Below are 23,700 nucleotides of genomic sequence, written 5' to 3'. Positions count from 1 at the left end.
TCAAGAAGTGTAGCAGGAAAAACATTAGTTATTGGAATAATAATCCTCTGAATTAACTGAAAAATTGCAAACAATTTGCCGTTTACTTAAAATTACTTCATAATTCTGCTGGGTTATTTTCCCAAATTTACCTAATCTTTTGGCATACTGAGAGAATTCTGCAAATATTTTAATATATATATTTGACTTTGTATAATACTAATTTTATAAAGTCACTTTAAGCAGCTGAAAAACTTATTTTATGATGTAAAGGAAATCGAGTTCAATAGAGAGCATTTTTGGTCGTCTGCTAGGGGAAGCAAATGTATTTGGGTCTTCAAGGTGCATTGAAACTTTCATTTGGTTATGTATAATAATCTTCCTTTAAAAATAGCAGCTATAAACAAACTTTGATTAATTGCCTGCACAGGATGTACATGGTACTGAGGTTTTGGAGCACTTTTCCATGGAGGTTCCCCTCCTTTCCCACTAGTTTCCTTTTGAGGACGAGCTCCGAGACACAGTCTGTTGTATAACAATTAATTATTGTTAATACAGCCTTTAATGGAGTTTGTGATAATCTAAACATATTAAAGTTTTAAGCTGAACTGTTTTCAATGATCATTTTACATAGTCTATGTAGTCTGTTAATAAAAATTCATTCTCGGGAACTGGAAGTGGGCATCACTGACAATGCTGGTATTTATTGCCCATCTAGATGCCCCAAGAAAGTGTTGGTGGACCTTCTTCTTGAATGTTGCAGTCCGTGAGGTGAAGGTGATCCCACAATGCTGTTAGGTAAGGAGTTTCAGGATTTTGACCAAGCGACATTGAAGGAATGGTTATATAAGTCCTAGTATAGATGGTATGTGATTTGGAAAAGAAGGGGCTTGACAAGGTGGATGCAGAGCAGATATTTCCACTGATAGGGGAGACTAGAACTAGAGGGGATAATCTTTGAATAAGGGGCTGCCCATTTAAAACAGAGATGAGGAGAAATTTCTTCTCAGAGGGTTGTAAATCTGTGGAATTCTCTGCCTCAGAGAGCTGTGGAAGTCGGGACATTGAATAAATTTAAGACAGAAATAGACAGTTTCTTAAACGGTAAGGGGATAAGGGGTTATGGGGAGCGGGCAGGGAAGTGGAGCTGAGTCCATGATCAGATCAGCCATGATCTTATTGAATGGCGGAGCAGGCTCGAAGGGCCGTATGGCCTACTCCTGTTCCTATTTCTTATGTTCTATGTTCTTCTGATGGTACCCATACATTCCCCCCCATCTCTCCGATTAAACTGTTGCAGTGGAGTTGGAAAAGAAATTGGATAAATAGGGAAAGTGAAAGAACTAAAGGAAAATGTCAAAAAAGGAAAAGTATACAAATTATAAATATTTTATATATTTTGAACTTGATAGAGTATTTTAACAATATCACTGGTGTTAGAGTTGTTGTATTTTCATTACTGTGTTTATATTGGGAAATATACAGGAAAGGAAAGTCAAGGAAACATAGATAAAATATGTTTATGACAGGCAAGTTCTAACCATGATACAGGAACAATGGATGTTAATAGTGCCTCACGTCCTATTGCCATGTTATGTTGTTATGATCCCTTATATATTCCTAAATTGCTGCGCTGCTGATCTCACAATAATTTTACAGTGTATGTTGAATATATGCAAAATATTTAGTCTGGTTCTGTCGCATTACTCCCAGTTCCCAAGGTAGTATCTGCTGTGAGCCACGAGCCTCCTATGCCCATTGTGCTCCTGGTCCCCTCCTGCTCCACTCTGGCCCACAAAGATCCTGCACGTTTTCCTCTGTACTTTTCATTTCGTTTGCAGCACAAAACACATTTGAAAAATACAGCCAACTAATGTATTTGTTAAAGTTAGCAAAGAGACACAAATATGACACCAATGGAGAGACTCTGCATAACCTAGTGCTGCACCAAACCTGCAGAGAGTATGGGGAAGGGATACAATTATAGCATTATAGCCCCGAATCCTCAACCTGTGAGCATGGCTTCCAGCTCGGAGCAAAGCAATGCAGAATTATTTCATAAGAATAACACCTTAAAAGAGCAAAGATGACTCTGGGTCTGAATGCTTCCAGTGTGAAATGTTTATTCTTCTATGTGCTCTATATTATAATCACTTAACGCACCTTCATGAAATTTTGAGGACCAAAGCATCAAAAGGGGTCCATTTAAATAAAAGGGATATTTTCTATAACATCAGCCACGGATGATTTTGCAAAGTGTATCTGCTACTTGGCACTGTTTACCACATAACCAAATCTTGACCCCTCCGTCCTTGCAAACTACCGTCCCATCTCCAACCTCCCTTTCCTCTCCAAAGTCCTTGAATGCGTTGTCGCATCCCAAAGGTACACGGAGTCAGTGGAAATGTATTAGCATGGATAGAGAATTGGCTGGCTAACAGAAAGCAGAGAGTCGGGATAAATGGGTCCTTTTCGGGTTGGAAATCGGTGATTAGTGGTGTGCCACAGGGATCGGTGCTGGGACCACAACTGTTTACAATATACATAGATGACCTGGAAGAGGGGACAGAGTGTAGTGGAACAAAATTTGCAGATGACACAAAGATTAGTGGGAAAGCGGGTTGTGTAGAGGACACAGAGAGGCTGCAAAGAGATTTAGATAGGTTAAGCGAATGGGCTAAGGTTTGGCAGATGGAATACAATGTCAGAAAGTGTGAGGTCATCCACCTTGGGAAAAAAAACAGTAAAAGGAAATATTATTTGAATGGGGAGAAATTACAACATGCTGCGGTGCAGAGGGTCCTGGGGGTCCTTGTGCATGAATCCCAAAAAGTGAGTTTGCAGGTGCAACAGGTAATCAGGAAGGCGAATGGAATGTTGGCCTTCATTGCGAGAGGGATGGAGTACAAAAGCAGGGAGGTCCTTCTGCAACTGTATAGGGTATTGGTGAGGCCGCACCTGGAGTACTGCGTGCAGTTTTGGTCACCTTAATTAAGGAAGGATATACGAGCTTTGGAGGGGATACAGAGACGATTCACTAGGCTGATTCCGGAGATGAGGAGGTTATCTTATGATGATAGATTGAGTAGACTGGGTCTTTACTCGTTGGAGTTTAGAAGGATGAGGGGTGATCTTATAGAAACATTTAAAATAATGAAAGGGATAGACGAGATAGAGGCAGAGAGGTTGTTTCCACTGGTCGGGGAGACTAGAACTAGGGGGCACAGCCTCAAAATACGGGGGAACCAATTTAAAACCGAGTTGAGAAGGAATTTCTTCTCCCAGAGGGTTGTGAATCTGTGGAATTCTCTGCCCAAGGAAGCAACTGAGGCTAGCTCATTGAATGTATTCAAGTCACAGATAGATAGATTTTTAACCAATAAGGGAATTAAGGGTTATTGGGAGTGGGCAGGTAAGTGGAGCTGAGTCCACGGCCAGATCAGCCATGATCTTTTTGAATGGCGGAGCAGGCTCGAGGGGCTAGATGGCCTACTCCTGTTTCCTAATTCTTATGTTCTTATGTTATGTTCTTATTAAATCCGGGATCATCTTTCCCACAACTCCATGTTTGAATTCCTCCAATCCGGTTTCTGCACAGCTCTCACAAATTACATCCTTTATGACTGTGACAAAGATAAACTATCTCTCCTCATGCTTCTTGACTTGACTTCAGCCTTTGACACAGTTGACCACTCCATCCTCCTACAATGCCTCCCCACCATTGTTCAGCTGGTTCGATTCTTATCTATCTAATCACAGCCAGAGAATCACCTGCAGTGGCATCTCTTCCCACACCCACATTGTTACCTCTGGTGTCCCCCAAGGATCTATCCTTGGCCCCTTTCTATTTCTCATCTACATGCTGCTCCTTGGCGATATCATCCGAAAACACAGCATAAGTTTCCACATGATCGCTGCCGACACCCCGCTCTACCTCATCACCACATCTCTCGACCCCTCCACGGTCTCTAAATTGTCAGACTGCTTGTCTGACATCTGGTTCTGGATGAGCAGAAATTTTCTCCAATTATTGGGAAGACCAAAGTCTTTGTTTTCGGTTCTTGCCACAAACTCTGTTCCCTAGCCACTGACTCCATCTCTGTCCCTAACAAGTGTCTGAGGCTGAATCTTGGTGTCATATTTGACCCTGAAATGAGCTTCTGACCACATTTCTGCGGCATAACTAAGACCACCTATTCCACCTCCGTAACATCGCCTGTCTCCGCCCTTGCTTCAGCCCATCCACTGCTGAAACCCTCATCCATGCCTTTGTTACTTCTAGACTTGACTATTCCAATTCATTCCTGGCTGCCCTCCTACGTTCTTGCCTATGTAAACAAGATTGTCCAAAACTCAGCTGCCTCTGTCCTAACTCTCACCAAGTCCCGTTCACCCATCACCCCTGTGCTCACTGACCTACATTGGCTCCCAGTTAAGCAACACCTCAATTTCAAAACTTTCATCCTTGTTTTCAAATCCCTCCATGGACTTGCCCCTCCCTATCTCTGTAATTTCCTCCAGCCCCACAACCTCCCAAGATATCTGCACGCCTCTAATTCTGCCCTCTTGAGCATCTTTGATTATAATCGCTCAGCCTTTGGTGGCCGTGCCTTCTGTTGCCTATGTCCTGAGCTCTGGATTTACCTCCCTAAACCTCTCCACCTCTCTATCTCTACCTCTCTTTCTCTACCTCTCTTTCTCTACCTCTCTTTACTCCTTTAAGACACTCCTTAAACCCCCCCCCCCCCTCTTTGACCATCTTTTGGTCGTCTGTACTACTTTCCCCTTATGTGGCTCGGTATCAAATTTTTGTCTTACAACACTCCTGGTGAAGCGCCTTGGGACAGTTTACTACGTTAAAAGTTTTTTTATAAATACAAGTAGTTGTTGTTGTTGTTTCGCTTCCAGGTTCTATTTTTAATTCTGTTTAGAGTTAAAAATAGACACTCCCGATCAGTTTGTAAACAGAACAGCAAGACTCAAATGCAAGTAAGATACTAAAGGTTTAGTGGGTTCTGTGGATGCCATCACTAAAATCCATCCTCTTCATTTAAAGGGTCTTCAAGGCTCAATGACAGCCATTTCAAAAGTGAGTTTCTTTTAAAATAAAAGGTAATTTAAAAAAAGGTCCAATGGGTTTTAATCCATTGCCCCACACTGTGGATCTTGGAAACAGGGCTTGTCCCTGCAAATCCCCATGTGGTAATGTCGCAATCATGGCAGAGAAAGACAGTTGCAACGTGGAAGCCAGAGGTTTTCTATGTAGAGAGGGAGAGAAAAATTGGAGGTTCAGTCATCCCAAGCTGTTCGTACACACCTCATTGCAGATATTTCCAAAGGCCTGGTAGCCGATTGTCTGCTCAGGAAATAATTAGTGGTGTGCAGAGGCACAAATAACCGTATGGGAATATGATATTGTGGCCTTAACCGAGACCTGGCTCAAAAAAGAGCACAATTGGGTATTAAATATTCCTGGTTACAAGGTATTCAGGAAAGATAGGGAAGGAAAGATAGCAGGCAGTGTAGCAGTATTGATTAAGGAGAATGTTAGAGAGGGAGGATGCCCTGGAGGGGCCAAGGACAGAATCCAGAAGGCTAGAGTTAAGAAATAATAGAGGTTCCATTCCACTACTATGTGTATTCTATAGCCCACCAAATAGTGGGAAAGATATGGAGGAGCAAATTTGCAGAGAAATTAGAGAGTGGTACAAGGACTATAGAGTAGCAATAATGGGGGACTTCAACTATCCTAATGTAGACTGGGATTGTAATAGTGTAAAGGGAAAAGGGGAAGAACTTTTGAAGTGTGGTCAGGAGAACTTTCTTGATCAATATGTTTCCGGCCCGACGAGGGAGAAGGCATTGCAGGATTTGGTTCTGGGGAATGAGAAAGGTCAAGTGGAATAAGTGTCAGTAGGTGAACATTTAGGGAACAGTGATCATAGTATTATAGATAAAGGGGAACCAATGGATGTAGTATACTTGGATTTCCAAAAGGCGTTCGATAAGGTGCCACATAAAAGGTTATTACACAAGATAACGGCTCATGGGATTGGAGGTAATGTATTAGCATGGATAGGGGATTGTTTAACAGGCAGAAAAGAGAGAGTAGGGATAAACAGGTCTTTTTCAGGTTGAAATGCTATAACCAGTGGGGTGCTGCAAGGATCAGTGCTGGGGCCTGAGCTAATTACAATCTATATTAATGACCTAGATGAAGGCACCAAATGTAATGTATCCATATTGCTGACGCTATAATGAAGGTGGGACAGTAAGCTGTGAGGAGGACACAAATGTCTGCAAAGGGATATAGATAGACTAAGTGAGTGGGCAATAAGATGGCAGATGGAATATAATGTAGGGAACTATTAGGTTATTCACTTTGGTAGAAAGAATAGAAAAACAGAATATTTTTTAAATGGTGAGAAACTTTTAAATGTTGGTGTTCAGAGAGATTTGGGGTCCTTGTGCAAGAAACACATGTTGTCCTTTATTGTAATGGGGTTGGAGTACAAGAGTAAGGAAGTCTTGCTACAATTGTATAAGGCCTTGGTGAGACCACACCTCGAGTACTGGGCACAGTTTTGGTCTCCTTATCTAAGGAAGGATGTACTTGCCTTGGAGGCAGTACAACTGAGGTTCACTAGATTGATTCCTGGGATGAGAGAGCTGTCTTATGAGGAGAGATTGTGTGGAATGGGCCTATACTCTCTGGAGTTTAGAAGAATGAGAGATGATCTCATTGAAACATACAAGATTCTGAAGGGGATTGATAAGGTAGATGCTGCGAGGTTGTTTCCCCTGGCTGGAGTGTCTAGAACTAGGGGGCACAGTCTCAGGATAAGGGGTAGGCCATTTAAGACAGAGATGAGGAGGAATTTCATCACTCAGACGGTTGTGAATCTTTGGAATTCTCTGCCCCAGAGAGCTGTGGATGCTGAGTCTCTGAATATATTCAAGGCTGAGATAGATAGATTTTTGGAGTCTAGGCAAATCAAGGGATATGGAGATCGGGTGGGAAAGTGGAGTTGAGGTCGATGATCAGCCATGATCTTACTGAATGGCGGAGCAGGCTTCAGGGGCCATAGGGCCTACTCCTGCGCCTATTTATGATGTTCTTATGTATCGTAAGGTTTAGATTAACTATGGCAAAGGACAAGGAGCAAACTGGAGTAAAAATGTTTAACTGGGGGAAGGCCAATTTAAGTAGGATGAAAATGGATCTGGCCCAGGTAAACTGGAATCAAAGATTGGCTGGCAAAACTATTGTGGAATAATGGGCTGCCTTTAAAGAGGAAATAGTTTGGGTACAGTCGAGGTACATTACTACGAGGGGGAAAGGTATTGCAACAAAAGTCAGAGCTCTCTGGATGACGAAACAGATGATAAAGCAGAAAAAGAGCATGTATGACATGTCAAATACATCTGAAAATCAGGCTATATATAGAAACGTCAGAGGAGAAGTGAAAAAGAGAATAAGAGGGTCAAAGAGAGGATATGAGAATAAAATGGCAGCCAACATAAAAGGTAATCCAAAAGTCTTCTATCGGCATATAAATAGTAAACGGGTAATAAGAGAAGGGGTGGGGCCGATTAAGGACCAAAAGGGAGACCTACGCATGAGGCAGAGGGTATGGCTGAGGTACTAAATGAATACTTTGCATCTGTCTTCACCAAGGAAGACGATGCTGCCATAGACATAGTAAAGGAGCAGGTAGTGGACACTCTTGATAGGATAAACATTGATAAAGAAGAGATATTACAAAGGCTGGCTGTACTAGGAGCCGAGGATGCTGAGGGAATTGAGGGCGGAAATTGTGGAGGTACTGGCCATACTATTCCAATGTGCCATAGATACGGAGGTGGTGCCAGAGGACTGGAGAATTGCAAATGTTACATTATTGTTCAAAAAAGGGAGTAAAGATAAACCCAGCAACTACAGGCCAATCACTTTAACCTCGGTAGTGGGAAAGCTTTTAGAAACAGTAATCAGGGACAAAATTAACAGTCACTTGGATAGGGGGGGATTAATTAAGGAAAGCCAGCATGGATTTGTTAAAGGCAAATTGTGCTTAACCAACTTGATTGTGTTTTTTTGATGAGGATAATGCAGTTGACATAGTGTACATGGATTTCCAAAAAATGTTCAACAAAGTGCCACATAATTAGCTTGCCAGCAAAATTGAAGCCCATTGAATAAAAGGGACATGAAAAAGTCCTGGAAAGACCGCCCGGCAGCAAAAAAAGGACTTACGCCATGAATCTGGGAGGCAGCAGACGGGAGATTCCAATCTCGGCGGCAAATACAATCCTCGGCAAAGTACTGCCGAGGATTGAGTCAGGCCCAGGGAGGGGGGAAACAGATAAAAATAAAAATTTCCAAAAAATAAGAAAAAAGCCAGTGGAAAACCTTCAGGGGACCCCATCCACCTGAATCGCTGAAGAAATAAAGAAAAGAAGTTTACTAATTTTTTTTGCAGTTCTTCATACTTACCGTTGAGGTTAGACCTGCCTCCATACGGTGGTCTTTACCCCTGCTGGAGTGGACTCCCGCCCGGACCAAACTGGCAGCTAAGCGGGCGGGAGGACACCTAAGCACGTTGTACGCCAGCAGACATCAGCGGGCGGTCCCCAGCAGTCTTCCCTCCCCGCCAACAGGAGGCCTCCACCAAACTCACACGGAGGGGAGACCGCCCAGAAAACTCGACGGCAGCAGGCGGTGAGTCCACCAAGTTCAGCCCCAAAGTCTTTTCTCTTTCTCTTTGTTTTTGTCGGATTTTAAGTTCAACCTTTGATGTCAGTGTGCTTGGCCAGGAATAGAATTTGAACAAGCTACGATGTTACTGCATTACTACATATGGTGATGAAAAGGCATATAATCCAGAATGATGTACTGCCCTTTTTATAATTTGTCAATACCCTGTATATCTAATTATTTTGATTAACATATTCAGTGATTGGATGCTGCTCCTGTGGTAGTCAAAGCTTTCGAAAATGGTTTAAAATGAACATGTCGCCAACTCTCAAAAACATTTTAATCTCTATTAATCTAATAGCAATTGATCTATTAATTGTTTTCTCTTTACCTTCACATCAATGCTGAAAGAGAGCTAAATTGAATGAAAAGGAAATTGTATTTTTAGTCCATATAGAATAGGGATAAGTTTTAAGAGAGAAGGGAAATCAAAACAAAACAAAAAATCTTTAAAAGAATTCTAGTGTAAGCATGTTAAATCAATTCTTCTTCATTTTTCAGTTACTACGTACCCTCTGTGTAGAACATGGAAGTATTATTATTAAACCATTGTTCCAGCTGATTTCCTGCGATACTAATCTCAATCTAGTCCCTAATTCAAGAGCCAAGGTTCCTTCCATTGAATTCCTTCCCTCCCCGCATTCTCATATCATACTACAACAACAACAACAACTTGTATTTATATAGTGGCTTTAATGTCGTGAAATGTCCCAAGGCGCTTCACAGGAGTATTATGCGATAAAAATTTGACACTGCTGCATAAGTAGAAATTAGCATAGGAGACCAAAAGCTTAGTCAAAGAGGTATAAGGCACGTCTTGAAGGAGGAAAGAGAGGTTGAGAGGCAACGAGGTTTAGGCAGCGAGTTCCAGAGCTTTGGGCCTACGCAACTGAAGGCACAGCCACCAATGGTTGAGCGATTATAATCAGGGATGCTCAGGAGGGCAGAATTAGAGGAGCGCAGACATCTCAGGAGGTTATGGGGCTGGAGGAGATTACAGAGATAGGGAGGGGCGCGCCATGGAAGGATTTGAAAACAAGGATGAGACTTTTGAAATCGAGGCGTTGCTTAACCGGAAGCTAATGTAGGTCAGCGAGCACAAGGATGATGGGTGAACGGGACGGTGCGAGTTAGGACACAGGCAGCCGAGTTTTGGATCACCTCTATTTTACATAGAGTAGAATGTGGGAGGCCAGCCAGGAGTCCGTTGAAATAGTCAAGTCTAGAGATAACAAAGGCATGGGTGAGGTCTTCAGCAGTGAATAAACTGAGGCATGGGTGGAGATGGGCGATGTTACGGAGGTGGAAATAGGCGGTCTTAGTTATGCTGCGGATATGTGGTCGAAAGCACATTTCAGGGTCAAATATGACACCAAGGTTGCGAACAGGCTGGTTCAACCTCAGATAGGAGTTGGGGACAGAGCTGGAGTCAGTGGCTAGGGATCGGAGTTTGACCAATCAGCATGGATTTGTTATTAAACAAAGAGAACATCTTTTGTTTCTTGAAAGGTTTAGTGGGTAAATACACTGCTCAGCATGGAATCAAACCCTAAAGGGCATAGGGGCCAGGTTCAATCCACAAATTTGTGCTGATCTCATCCAGGGCAATAGTATGGCCCCAGTTTTTCTGGACTGCAGATTGAAGAAGAAAATCATCAGCCAGGCTTTGCACACCCAATTACAGTCCGAAGACTTGTATAAAATGCACATGTTCATGTGCCCGGTGAAGACAGAATCAGGTTTGGCAGTGATACCCTCCATGAAATAATAGCCTGTATGCAAGTTTGCATATAAAGAATTGCCATTTGGTCGAGGCTTGTAGATCTGTACTTCAGCACAAGACAACACTCTCAGAAAAGAACAGGAAATAATAGTGGGGAAGAGCATATCTTTCAATATTCTTGGAAGAATTACCCTCCTGTTGCAGATCTGCTCAAGTTCAGTATTCAAAATAAACTTTCATAATGTTGGAGGCTAGCATCCTCAGTTTTCTGTCTGAAGAATACACCTTTAGGCTTTGAACAATAGTGCATTGGTATTAGCAAAGTTTAATTAGTTAATAAGTAAAGTTCACCTGTTAATTGGTTCACCTAACTATGATGAAGTTTGCCCATAATTCATTTAACTTTGTTAGGTTGTGTCCATAACCTAAGGTTACTGCAAACCTTTAAGCAATGAGACAACTCAACCAGAGAAGAGTGTTGCTGACAATCTACACACTTGTTTGGCAAGCTGTCAGTGGAAACTTGTGATCTCTGAGCTTTAGTACAGGTACTAGAAATGGCAAGCATTTGCCTCTATACAAATCCCAGGTACACTGACTCATATTTTTCAAATGCATTCAAATTTCAAATTGTCTGCTGAATTAAAATGGATTACTACATTGGAGCCATGTAACTGGAACTTCCACTTTCTTTTACAGAAAATTGTTTTAATGAATTAAATCTAATTAGCCAAAATTTTAATGGGGTAAATAATTACCACCTTCAGTACTTGCCCCTACAATAAAAGTTCTCTTATAAATGGACACAAGTGTCACTGATTCACATAAACTCTAATAATAGAATTTTTCAGAGGAGCAATCCACCGTTTTCAACCGAGTCTGATCCTCATTAAGATCAACCTTTACTCTTCAGCCAAATGGAGTCTATTCCAAAACTCTACTCTATTAACCTGTTAGTTGCCTATTTGTAATTAATTTACTGTCATAAAAACTGTCATTTTAGTCCAATTTAAGTATTGTTCAATATCTAGATGCTTAGGTGAGGTAAAGCACTGCACCATGAGATTCATCGCATGGAGCTGTTTGTCTCAGTTAGAATGTTTTGAAGAAGCGTCGCTCTAAAGATAGAGAAAATTAGACCGTGAGTTTGCTTGTGCCACCGTCACATGTCTGCCTTCCAAGAGTCCCCTGCTCGTCACCTTTCCAGTTAAAATCGGAAACTCACCTTATGTTCAGCCAGCCTTGAACCCACATCCTGCCACTCCATGGTGTAGCACTTTGGAGCTACAGGAAACCACCTGTGATTATAATTCCCCTTTCAATAGTAAAGTAAATGCAGCACCTGAAAATAACTTGTCAGTAAAACACATTGGTACAACACTGCTAGAGAAGTTCATGGAAATCAAAGATTAATTTCCACGCCATTAAGCTATTTGACCAGCTACATGTCAACTTGTGCATAATTAGATGGCAAAATACACCATTAATTGATTTAATTCAAAGTCAAAAGTGGAAACAAATACATTATCAAATTGGTGATAATTTTTGGATTTTGTTGAAGACCAACTGCTAGAAGTCTTCTACCACACGTTGATAGGTTACCTCATTTAAAAGTCTGAATCAAGAACTTTGCAGCATGAATGAATACATGTTTTGAAAAGTTGATTGAATTAGGTTTCCTGGGACTATCCAACCCAGTTTCCTTTTGTTCCCAAAATGATTATACAACTTAACATTAACAGTGTATGACACATTATGCTGGCATAAACAAACATTTCTTAGACAATTTTATAAGCAAGCTTTCCTGGTGACAGCTGCACTCACTCATAGATAATGTGAAATGGGCAGAATGGTTTTGTGAATCAGTTCATCATGCTTCCCTTTTATTTTGAATTATCTTTTGTTTTGTCTTCATTAGGCAATTTTTGAGAACATTACATTTTCTTTTGCTTCACAAAATGTTACTACTTGTGGAAATCTTCATCCATTTTGCGATATATTTGAATTACAGTGGGCCATTATAAGAAACCTCCTTATCAGTTGTAGTTAGAGGACATTAAAACAGAAAATACTGGAAATAAACAGCAAGTTGGTCAGAATCCAAAAAAAGAAAGATAGGTTATGAACAGTGATATCTGAATCGCAAAACTATCATCACCCTTCAGGTGCTTTTGATCGACTGTGTACCTTCACCATTTTATGTTTTATTTACAGCATTTGCAGTTTTTCTTTTCATCCTTTTGGGTTAGATCAGTGATTACGCTGACTCTATCTATTTGAAGTTTTAAAACTCGGTATTCAAATTCTTTTATCAAATTATATATTGCTGACATTTCAGTGCAGTGCTGAGGGAGTACAGCACTGTTGGAGGTGCCATCTTTCGTATGAGATGTTAAATTGAGGCAATTTGCCCTCTCAGATGGATGTAAAAGATCACATGGCACTATTTAAAAGAAGAGCAGGGGAATTCTCCCCGGTATCCTGGCCAATATTTATCCCTCAACCTATATCACTAAAACAGATTAGCTGATCATTATCTCATTGCTGTTTGTGGGAGCTTGCTGAGCGCAAATTGGCTCCTGCGTTTCCCACATTGCAACAGTGACTACACTTGGAAAGTACCTAATTGGTTGTAAAGTGCTTTGGGACATCACTATATAAATGTAAGATCTTTCCTTCTTTTTTCTTTCTTTCTTTGCATTTGTTAGTTACTGTTTTCCCTCTTTTTAGAAGCTCCATATAGTGTCTAAACTGAGAGGGCAAGCAAGCAATCTGGTTTCTGGATATATTGTATTCAGTCAGAGATTAAGGAAAGACATAAAAGCAATGTAATTTGAGTATTTCTTTGACTTTCCCTCCTTCTCTACTGATTGATATGTCATCAGCCCAAAACACCCCAACTAAAACTAGGAACCCACTATGTGAGATATACCTAGTGTAAACTTGTACCTTACTGATTCTTAATGCAAACCATTATCAAACCACTTCACTGTCCCATCAGGCTGCCACAAAGAATGACATTTTAAAAGCATAAGCCCTAATTTAACAGCATGGGATATCTCAATATAACAGGTTCATCTGAAAATACTCTCTGCTCAGTGGTGGTCAGGAAGGACAAAGATGATGGGCAAGCGGGACAGTGCAGGACAGGATGGGGGGTAGTGGAGCTTTGGACAAGTAGAAGTATGTGGAGGCTGGCGAATGGGGCATTGAAGATTTTGGGGCCGAAATTGCCCCTTCCTTAAGGCCTCTTAACATCGGAAAGCAGCGGCCACGCTGCGGAGTGCAATGGCCGCCGACTTTTCATGTAATGGCCGCCATTATCAAAATTCCGCTCCGGTGTTATCTCGGCGGTGCCCCGCTCCCCCCTACCACACCGCTGCTGCCAATCCGTGCTAAGTGCGTCATCACAGTGTGCACTGCTGATATTCCCCTCCCCCTGACGGCGAAATTCCGCCATGGACCATTTTCGCGGCGGTCCAGTGAGGCTGAGGCCTTCTGCAATGATGGAACAGCTTCCCTTAAAGGGGAGGATGCACTGCTGCCGTTTTTGTTTAGTCGGCCTGACAATTATGCCCCGGGTTCAGCCAGGCCACCAACAGGCAGCCTGACACCCTCTCTTGGGCGCCAGGCTGCTCGCCCAGCCGAAACCCTCCCTGGTGGCCCAGTGGACTGAAGTTTAAAGATTGTGCAGGCTCTCCCCTTTAAGTGAAGGGGAGAGCCGTGATGATGTCATCGCGGCGGCCACTCCGCACCATCCCAACTTCCGCCCCTCTAGTGGGGTCACCGCCGCATATCCGCCCCCATTAAGAGCGACTTCTGGATCCGAATGAAAAAAAAGCAGAGAGGCTCAAGAGGCCACCTCAACCACCGTGGCAGTAAAAACCATAGAAACGGGGTGCGTGCGCCCCATTTCGGGCGGGGGTCAATTTCAGCCTCTTTGAGTCCAGTGGTAAAGAAAAAGTTGTTAAGGATTTCGGCAGCAGTCGGAGTAAGCTGGGGTGGAAGCAGGTAATGAGGTGGAAGTAAGTAGTTTTGGCAATGGCTAGATGAGATGAGGTTTGTAACTCAGTGCTGAGGACACCAAGATAATGCGCCCACTGGGTCAAGAAGCGAGGGAGGTAGGAGTTTGGAGTTTTTGATGGGAACCAAAAATAAAATATTCGGTTGGAGGAAATGCTGCCTCCTACATGACTTAATGTTAGGCAAGCAATCTGACAACACAAGAGTCATTGAGGGGCCAAGAGAGGTGGTAGAGTAGGAGAGCTGAGTCTCATCGCCATACATATGGAAACTTACAGCAACCCGACAGATAACTTCACTGAAGGGCATTGTGTAATGGGGAGGAATGGAGGGAGCATGAAATGTGTCTCATGGAATTGAACCTGATGAGGACAGGAGGATGCAGATTTAACCATGGAGAGGGAGACATGGTTTGGTTTGAGATGGTCAAGCAAGATTTGTCAGTGAATGACCAGGCTAATCATGTGTCAGGTGCTCTTGAAACTTCACCCCTGATACTTGAGTGCAAATGTGGGAATTGTACCAGTATAGATGGTGGATGTTGAAGATCATTTATGAATTGGTTGGAATGAGGGCATCAAAGTCAGAACCAAGGGTGCTGTTGAATAGACTGGCAGCATCACGAATGTCATGACAGGTTTAAGCTCAATTGAGAAAGAGTTGGCAAGTGTATTGAAGAGGATATTTTTTCCAGCGGTAGAGAATTAAGGTGTTGGGTTTGGAAAAACACGCAGATGGTGATGAAGGCAAGAAAGTGATCTCAGAGATGGTAAGATGGTAATGAATAGATGCCCTAGAGGATGGTACTGAGCCATGTAGACCCTGAGGTTGCTGGATTTGATCCCTGACCTGTGATGAATTTGCTGATCTTAGCCAGTGCAACAGTTGGAACATTGGGCAGGGTTTCCACTCCTCATGGCTGGAAAATGCAGATCTACAAATGTTGGCTTAGGATATGATCCAGTCTGGCTGTAATGGCCGCCATGGGTAAAGAGCTTTCTGAACAGTATCTAAGCTTATATATGAAGAACCAGCCATGAGTCAAGGTATCAGAGGGCAGCCGGTGCTCATGGGATCGGAAGTAAAATTTTGACAACAGATGTGTATTACTGATGTTACTGTTTTTTCATCCAAGATGTTCAGAAAGAAATTAATAATATATAGTGACTGGCCACAGAAAAAAATGTTTTGTTATCCAGTGATTTGGTACCATAAAGCAATTCAATACCTATGGAGATAAGCCTATTGCGAGCTGTTTAAAAACAAATCTACAAGCTGGAACAAGTACTAGGGTTAAACTTTCTTTCATTATCTTTATTAGATTTCTAGGCTCTGGAGGAAAATATAACGTCGCATTTGTACTGGTATGAAAACGGAACCAACTGGAGAATTGCGGATACTTTTCAATTAGAGTTCTGGCAGTATTAGTTAAATTACAACGCTCTGATTTACCTATAGTCATAAGACATTTAAATATTTTTCTTTAAAAAGTTCAAATTGGCTGTTAGGTTGCAGTCGGTTGGAGCACTGAAATGCTGCACTACAGGGCTGGGACTTGGCAGCCCTAATCCTCCTACACATTTATTTATTGACTGTAGCCACAGCTCAGTGTAAAGATGCCAAGTAGAGGCCTGCGGGGAGGGAGAAGGAACCAGAGGGAGAATAACTGGCATGCCACCACCACGCTACTCAATGCTTCGTTTAGCATGACAGAGACCTAGCATTAGGTTATGCACCCTACTCTCTCTGCCCAGAGCAAGAATTATATATAAAACAAAAAAAAACACAATTCTCATATTATCCTATTATCCAATACCCGTCGTATTTTTGGTAATGCAAGAAACAAAAAGCACAAGACAGACATATTTTAAAAAGCAGCCTTAAGCTGCTAATCTAAGCTTGACAACAATGCTGACGGGGAGGGAGCTTTAACTTTTTTTTTAAATTACCATAATTTTCAGCATATAACGTGCCCTATTCGCTGTTTTAGTAAAGCATTTTGCATACATCATATGTAAAGGGTAATTTTCTGACTTTTTGTTTACTTATTGGGAGCAATTTTGTGATTTTTGGAGGAGGCGGTGGGAGGGAGGAATTTCGCACCCCAACAGCACAGATTGGAGAAATTACGGGCACAGTGCCTGCAATATTCCATCCAGTGAGTTCAATGGTTAGAAGATTGCTGGCAGTGTATCTGTGATTTTTCACTATGCACTGCCAGCAAGTAAGGGTTCCAACCGCCAACATGTAATTGGAAAATGTCCAATATTATTTTGCTGGAAAATTACTCCTGTGCTACTTACCTGCGTTTTGCAATATTTTCAAATATGAAATTGTGTGCTCCACACACAAAAATCACTTGGGTCTGTTGTATTACATTTTTACTTCTAACCTGCACACATCCGGCCTAACTAAAACCGCCTACTTCCATCTCCGTAACATTGCCTGCCTCTATCCCTGCCTCAGCTCATCTGCTGCTGAAACCCACATCCATGCCTTTGTTACCTCTAGACTTGACTACTCCAACGCACTCCTGGCTGGCATCCCACATTCTACCCTATGTAAACTTGAGGTCATCCACAATTCGGCAGCCCGTGTCTTAACTCACACAAAGTCCAGCTCACCCATCAATCCTGTACTCACCGACCTCCATTAGCTTCCGATTAAGCAACGCCTCGATTTCAAAATTCTCATCCTTGTTTTGAGATCCCTTCATGGCCTCGCCCCCTCCCTATCTCTGTAATCTCCTTAAGCTTCACAACCCACCAAGATGCGCTCCTCCAATTCTGCTCTCTTGAGCATCCCTGATAATAACTGCTCAACCACTGGTGGCGTCCAGTCGCCTTGGGGGGTGGAACCTGCTGTCTACGCCAAAGAAACAATGCCGCACCTTCTGCGCGTGCGCGACAAAAAAAGAGATGTTTTTGACGTATTTCAATGGATGCGCACGTGCAGTACAGCTCCGGGTTGGCAATCGGCCATTTTTAAAGAGCGAGTTGTGTGAGAAGGAGTGCTGTGTGAGAGCGTTGGAAAAATCGGATCTGCAGCAATACAAGATGCAACACGATGCAAGGACCAAGAATTTCTTACAGGATGAAGTCAAGGCACGAGTTACTGTGATTGAGACCAGATGGCAGAAGATTACTGCGCAATGGTGACCACCACGAGATTTGGAGGCCAGTGTAAAAAGAAGTGGCAGGATCTTGGTCAAGTAGTTAGTGTAAGTAATATTTTCATTTATTCAATGCAATTGTAAATGTGACCAGCTGTATATGTCCCACCCAACAGAAAGACACCCTCTCTAAAAAGTTGCATTTTCATCTTTGCAGAGGAAGGTGGCACACAACAAAAGGGAAAGAACCTGAACAGGAGGAGAACATCTTCCAATCCCACTCTCCAGATCAAGAGCATGGAGGTGAGGGTGAGGGGAAGGGGGAGGGGATGGAGATGGATGAAACCCCACTGTTTTACTGACTTTGGTGGAGGTGGAGGTGCAGGTGCCGCCCATTGAGGTGCCAGCCCCTTCCATGACTAGTGGTTTGAGTGTTGGTGGGACATTCCATGGTTTCCTAATGTCCGAGGCTGCGGGTTCCAGTGGTGGGATGCAGCGAGGCACACCTAGGGCCCCACATTCCGAGGCTGCGGGTCCCAGTGGTGAGGTGCAAGCCACACCCGTGGGGAGGAGGGGAAAGAGAGCTCGACTGCGCTCTCCTGAGGTGCAGGATCTAACAGATGTAGTTCAGAGGATGGCAATGAGTGGGGAGAGCATTGACCTTACCCGATCACTCCTGGACACCATCAGTGGGGTAGGTGACGAGGTAGCGGGACTGTCGGGAGAAGTAACAGCAATCTCACGAGAAATGGGAACGATGTCCGGGACCATGAGTGAGGGAATGTCACAGGTAGCTGAAGCGCTGTCAGTGAACATCAGGGAGGGAATGTCAGAGATGGTGCAAACACTATCAGTGAATATGAAGGAGGGATTGTCAGAGATAGTTGAGACAATTTTGCTCAACATGAGGGAGGGAATGTTGGAAGTTGTTGAGACACTGTCAGGGCACATGAGGGACGGCATGTTGGAGTTAGCTGCTGCAATAAGGGAACATGCCAAGACCCCGTGCCCATTGACAGAATCAGCTGCCACTCCCACTCCAATCCCCAGACCAGCCTCTGAAGAGCCCCAAGCCGTGCCCTCCACATTGCCGCCTGCGCACCCCCCCCCCCCGGGTGCACACTACCTAGATGTTAGAAAGAATAAACTTGGTGCCAACCCCAGAAACACTGTGCCACTGCATGTGGGCAGGGGTGGTGAAATCACCAAGACCAAGCGCGGCGGGCGGTCTTAGAATAAGGTGGAGGAGAGATGGGTGCAGCCTTTCTTTGCTGCTGCTGTTGTTGTTGTTGTTATTATTGTTACTGTTGTAACTGTTCTCAAATTAAAAGATTTTTGTAAGTTATGTAAATTTACAAGTTTAAAAGTTAGTAAGTGATCTTAAAGTTGTTAAGTGATCTTAAAGTTTGTAAGTGATCATAACTGAAAACTTTAAAGTTTGCTACAAGAACAATTTTATTAAAGTTATGTTAAGCACAAAGAACTGTTTAACTGTTAAACTTTTGAACAAAATATATTTTACATTAAATCTGAATCATTTTCATTATTTGTTCCATTATTAACAAAACTTTTGGAACTCAAGAAGTACCATTTCCATTATTTGTTCGATTATTAACACAATTTTTGAAGTAACCAAGAATCATTTCCATCATTTGTTCCATTAACACAACATTACAGAACAGGTCCAAAACAGTAAACATGGTCCATGTGGAATAGTTGCCGCTGAGCCTTCAGGCAACAAAGGGTTCACGGATGAGCTGCTGGCGCAAGGCTCTAACAATCGTTAAAGGGGCACGATGGCCTGCCCTCCTCCGACGTCGTGCTCCGGGTTCTGCTACTTGCATGGCTTCCTCATGCTCGTCATCTGTATCTTCCTCATCATTATCAGCCACTCTCACCTCAGGTGGGTCTTCTCCTACCAGCTGCTGCTGCCTCATGATGGCTAAGTTATGTAGCATGCAGCACACAACAGTGAACTGACCGACAATCTCAGGGGAGTATTGCAAGTAGCCTCTGGAATGGTCCAGGCATTGGGAACGCTGTTTCAAAATGCCAATGGTCTTCTCTATGATGCTGCACATCGCAATGAGAAACATGTTGTAGTCCCAGTCAGCTTCCATCCGGGTTACACATAGGGGCGTCATGAGCCAGGTGGCGAGGCCGAACCCTTTGTCTCCCAATAGCCAGCTCTGCCCTTCTGGCTGCTGCTGAACGATGGCAGGTATAGCGCTCTCTCGTAGGATGGGTGCTCCCAGGGTATCTTGCATCGACTGACATGATGAGATGCATGTCATCACACACGAGCTTTATATTAATGGAGTGGAAGCCTTTTCTGTTCCTGTACATTTCGGAATCCTTCAAAGGTGCTCGCAAGGCGATGTGGATACAATCAATGCAGCCCTGTACCTTTGGGAAGCCAGCAATCCTGGAGAAGCCCACATGCCTGTCATGCATTGCTTGGGCGGTCATGGGGAACTTTATGTAGTCATTCCTTCATGCATATACTGCAGCTGTCACCTGCCGAATGCAGACATGTGTTGCATGTTGAGAGATGGCGCACATATCCCCAGTAACTTGAAACGATCCGGAGGCATAAAATGAAAGTGCAGCTGTAGCCTTCACTTCAACTGACATAGCAGTCCTCCTGACGCTTCTAGGTTGCAGGTCTGCTTTCACCAACTCACAGATCTCAGCTACAACTTCGTTGTGGAAACGCAGCCTTCTGACACAGTCTGCATCACTCAGGTGCAGGTATGAACGCCTGTCTCGATATATCCGACGTGGGTAAGGCCTCCTGCCAAGCACCCTACGGGCTCTGATATTCCTCATGCGATGACATCGAATCAATTGTCTCCTACGTAGCACCATCATGCCAAAAGCTCGCACAAGTTATGGCGTTGTCAGTATTGCCCCCATAGTTACATTTTACCTTTGCAAGAAGCTCAAAGCGTCAGGAAAACAGGCAGGACAGGTTCTTTGTTCTCTCTCCCCAAGGTCTGTATGGATGGACCACAGGACCCAGGTCTTGTGATATCTCCCCCCCTCCGCCCTCTGCTCCCCCCCCAACCTATTGCAGTCTTGTGACTTCTCTTCTCCAACCTCCCCCAAACTCATTGCAGTCTTGTGCCTATTGCAACAGCCTTCCGATCGCCACCTCCCTCCCTGGGCTCAATGCAGAAGCCTTCTGATCGTCATCTCACCACCGCCCCCCCCCCACCCCCGGGCTTGTTTTCCAGCCGAGCCCCGAGCCCCTGTGTCTGAGTGCGGGGCCGATTATGATGCCGACGCTACGACCCCACTTCAGCCCTGCTTGAAGACGTTCGGTGGTGGCGTGTGAGTAAAAAAAAAACATTTCAGAAATCCAAGAAACTTCCATGTACTCCGTTGAAAGGTAAAAAAAGTTGAACTTTATTAATGGATATTTCAAGTGTTAGAGACTCCCTCCAAAAACTTTGATGAACAACAAGGGTGTCTTTCAGTGCCAATTTTTCAATGTGCGCTGCTTTTTGTTAACTCACCAGAAGGTTTTTCGGAAGTGGCCAGATACGTCGACCTAGGATGAAAACATTTTGGGCAAGCTGCGAAAAATGCTGAAAACTGGCGCAGACATGAGGGAACATCACATGACGTCAAAAAAACCTAATGTAGAAAAACCGTAACTAAACCAGTTACACCGGCGCAGAGTCCAGGGGGGAAACTTTGAATTAAATAATTATGTCAGAAAAAACGGCGCACGCAAAAAAAATGCCGCAAATGACCCGGAAAAATTGAGCCCAAAGTCTTGCAATATTAGATAGAAAAAGGTGTTCTGATGAAAGGTCATCGACTGAAAACCCTGTTTCTCTCTCCACAGATGTAGCCAGACCACCTGCTGAGTATTCCCAGCATTTCCTTTTTTTATTTCAGATTTCCAGCATCTACGGTATTTTGGTTTAGATATAGAAAGGTGTTTACTTTTAACCTGAATTTCTGTTACAGTGACCTATGTGACCATTATAATTACGCATATTTACTTTGTATTATCTTAATTATACCTTGTGTTAATTCAATACTTTTTTTCTTATCAATTTTACCTGAAGTCAAAAGCTTGCGAGTACGTAAGAAACTAATTGTCAGGCGCATGATAGATGCTTTGTCCAGGTGTGTACTGACATTATGTGGCAGTGGCAGCTGGTGAGCCAACTCATAAAACACCTCCGTCTCTTTGCTCCTTCTGGACCTCGCTGCATCCCTCGATTTCTCCTTCCTCTTCTCCGAGTTACTTCTGAAAGCAAACATAGCAAGTTTAATTCAGGGTTCTCAAACCAGAAATTCCATTCATCATTGTAGCACAAATCACTTCCTCCAGGCATATTTAGTTATGTAAAGAGGAGCTCCTGTTGGCTCATCCCGAAATCCCCACCACTCAACTTACCTGCAGGTACCTCCAGGCCATCTGATCTTCGCCTGCCAACAGTCGGCCAGCTGGCTGCCTGAAGAGCATAATGTAAGAGAGGCCTGGGACTTAAGCTAGCCCGGCCTCAAATTGATATCATCAGGGGTGGGACTGATATCATCATTCCCCCAATCATAACCCACACTAGTTAAAATTTCCCCCTACATGTTGCAGAATTTGGTATGATTTTTACCTGATGACCATGTAACTTGAAAGAAAAGTTATAAGTGGATTATGCTGGTGTGCCTTAATAATCAGATCAAAATGTTTTTGTGACATTTTCTCTGTGTGCTAAATCTAGCAAAATTGTAAAACCGTTTATGAAGAACAATTTTATGATTTTGCTATGGGCTACATTTTCATCTTTGCAGCCTGGGCAGTAATCTGGCAGGGCAGATCACATGTCCTTTATCGAACCCACCTCGTGTTCAGGTGGGTTCTATAAAAGGTATGCGATTCACCCAGTCAGATTATCTCACGATGTGAAGACAAAAATCTACACCTATATTTTGCACACAGAGGAAACCTTCACAGTATGCGATACTGCGTTTACATTAATAATGTCTTCTATTTTTCTAGTTCCATCATGTGTTATGAGTGTGGAGAAAGAGCAGTTGGTTTCCACTGACAATAGGTGAGGTCACGTCAATGACAAGCTAACATTTATCACAAGATAAGTTATGCTAGGGAATGGAATACGTTTACCATTTTTGATTGCTTCAAGTACTGCCAAGGGTCAGATGTAGAGCAAACATCCCTTTCCTTGGTTCCAACAACATGTTTTAACCCCAACCTCAAAAGCACTTCCTACTGAATGTAAGATTTTTCCACACCTGCTATCCTTATTACTCTCTATTACTTTAGTGCTAATTACTGCTGGATTGTGGACAGCTTAATATTGTTGGCCCCTCACCCACCAGGAGACTAAGACTAACTAAGAATTACATATATGAATCCTCAGAGAAAGGGAACTTTCATTGCATCATTCTGAGTTGGATTTAAACCTAGATCAAAGAGCTAAAAGTGACAATGCCACAAAATCTCTGTACAGTCAAATCCTTGACATTAAATCAAGAGAATTGTTAATACCAGTTTAGCACGATTATCTTGGGAAGAAATCCAACAAATTTACCAAATTAGAAAGTTATAGTTTATCTCAGAAATTATCCCTTAAAATAAATGGGTTAAGACTTCGATCAAATGCATTAAATATTAATATCCTATGGTGATGCTCAGATTTTGCCTCCATTAAACCACATTATTATTTTTCTTTACTCTTAAAACTAGCTGTGCTGTGCCTGCCCTGCAAATGCTTACTAGTGACACTAGATGTCTGAAACTGGAAAGTCTTCCATACCTTCCCCAGTGCCTCGATGAGCAACAACAACTTATATTTATATAGCATCTTTAACCTAGCAAAACATCCCAAGGCACTTCACAAGAGTGTTATCAAACAAAATATGACACTGTGCCACACAAGGAGAAATTAGGGTAAATGACCAAAAGCTTGGTTAAAGCGATAGGTTTTAAGGAGCGCCTTAAAACCTAAGAGAAGTAGAAAGGCGGAGAAGTTTAGGGAGAGAATACCTGAGCTTAGGGCCTTGGCAGCTGAAGGCATGGTCACCAATGGCAGAGCGATTAAAATCAGGGATGCTCAAGCCAGAATTAGAAGA

At 43.0% G+C, this 23,700-nt stretch overlaps 1 protein-coding gene across 5 annotated transcripts in view; it reads right to left on the bottom strand.

Annotated features, from left to right (window-relative positions):
- The window catches only part of epas1b (endothelial PAS domain protein 1b), a 183,360-nt gene that overhangs the window by 71,042 nt on the left and 88,618 nt on the right, over positions 1-23,700 (bottom strand). For 3 of the 5 annotated variants that reach the window (XM_070889359.1, XM_070889357.1, XM_070889360.1), the window contains one exon: positions 21,666-21,856. The exons of 1 other annotated variant lie outside the window; for it this stretch is intronic. In XM_070889359.1, coding sequence (XP_070745460.1) covers positions 21,666-21,856 — 191 coding nt within the window. The remainder of the gene's footprint in view (positions 1-21,665; positions 21,857-23,700) is intronic. One more of the 5 variants, XM_070889358.1, reaches the window with a different exon arrangement.

This window comes from Pristiophorus japonicus, chromosome 9 (genome assembly GCF_044704955.1).
Source record: "Pristiophorus japonicus isolate sPriJap1 chromosome 9, sPriJap1.hap1, whole genome shotgun sequence".
Taxonomy (NCBI): Eukaryota; Metazoa; Chordata; class Chondrichthyes; family Pristiophoridae; genus Pristiophorus; species Pristiophorus japonicus.
This window is presented reverse-complemented; position numbering and strand designations above follow the sequence as displayed.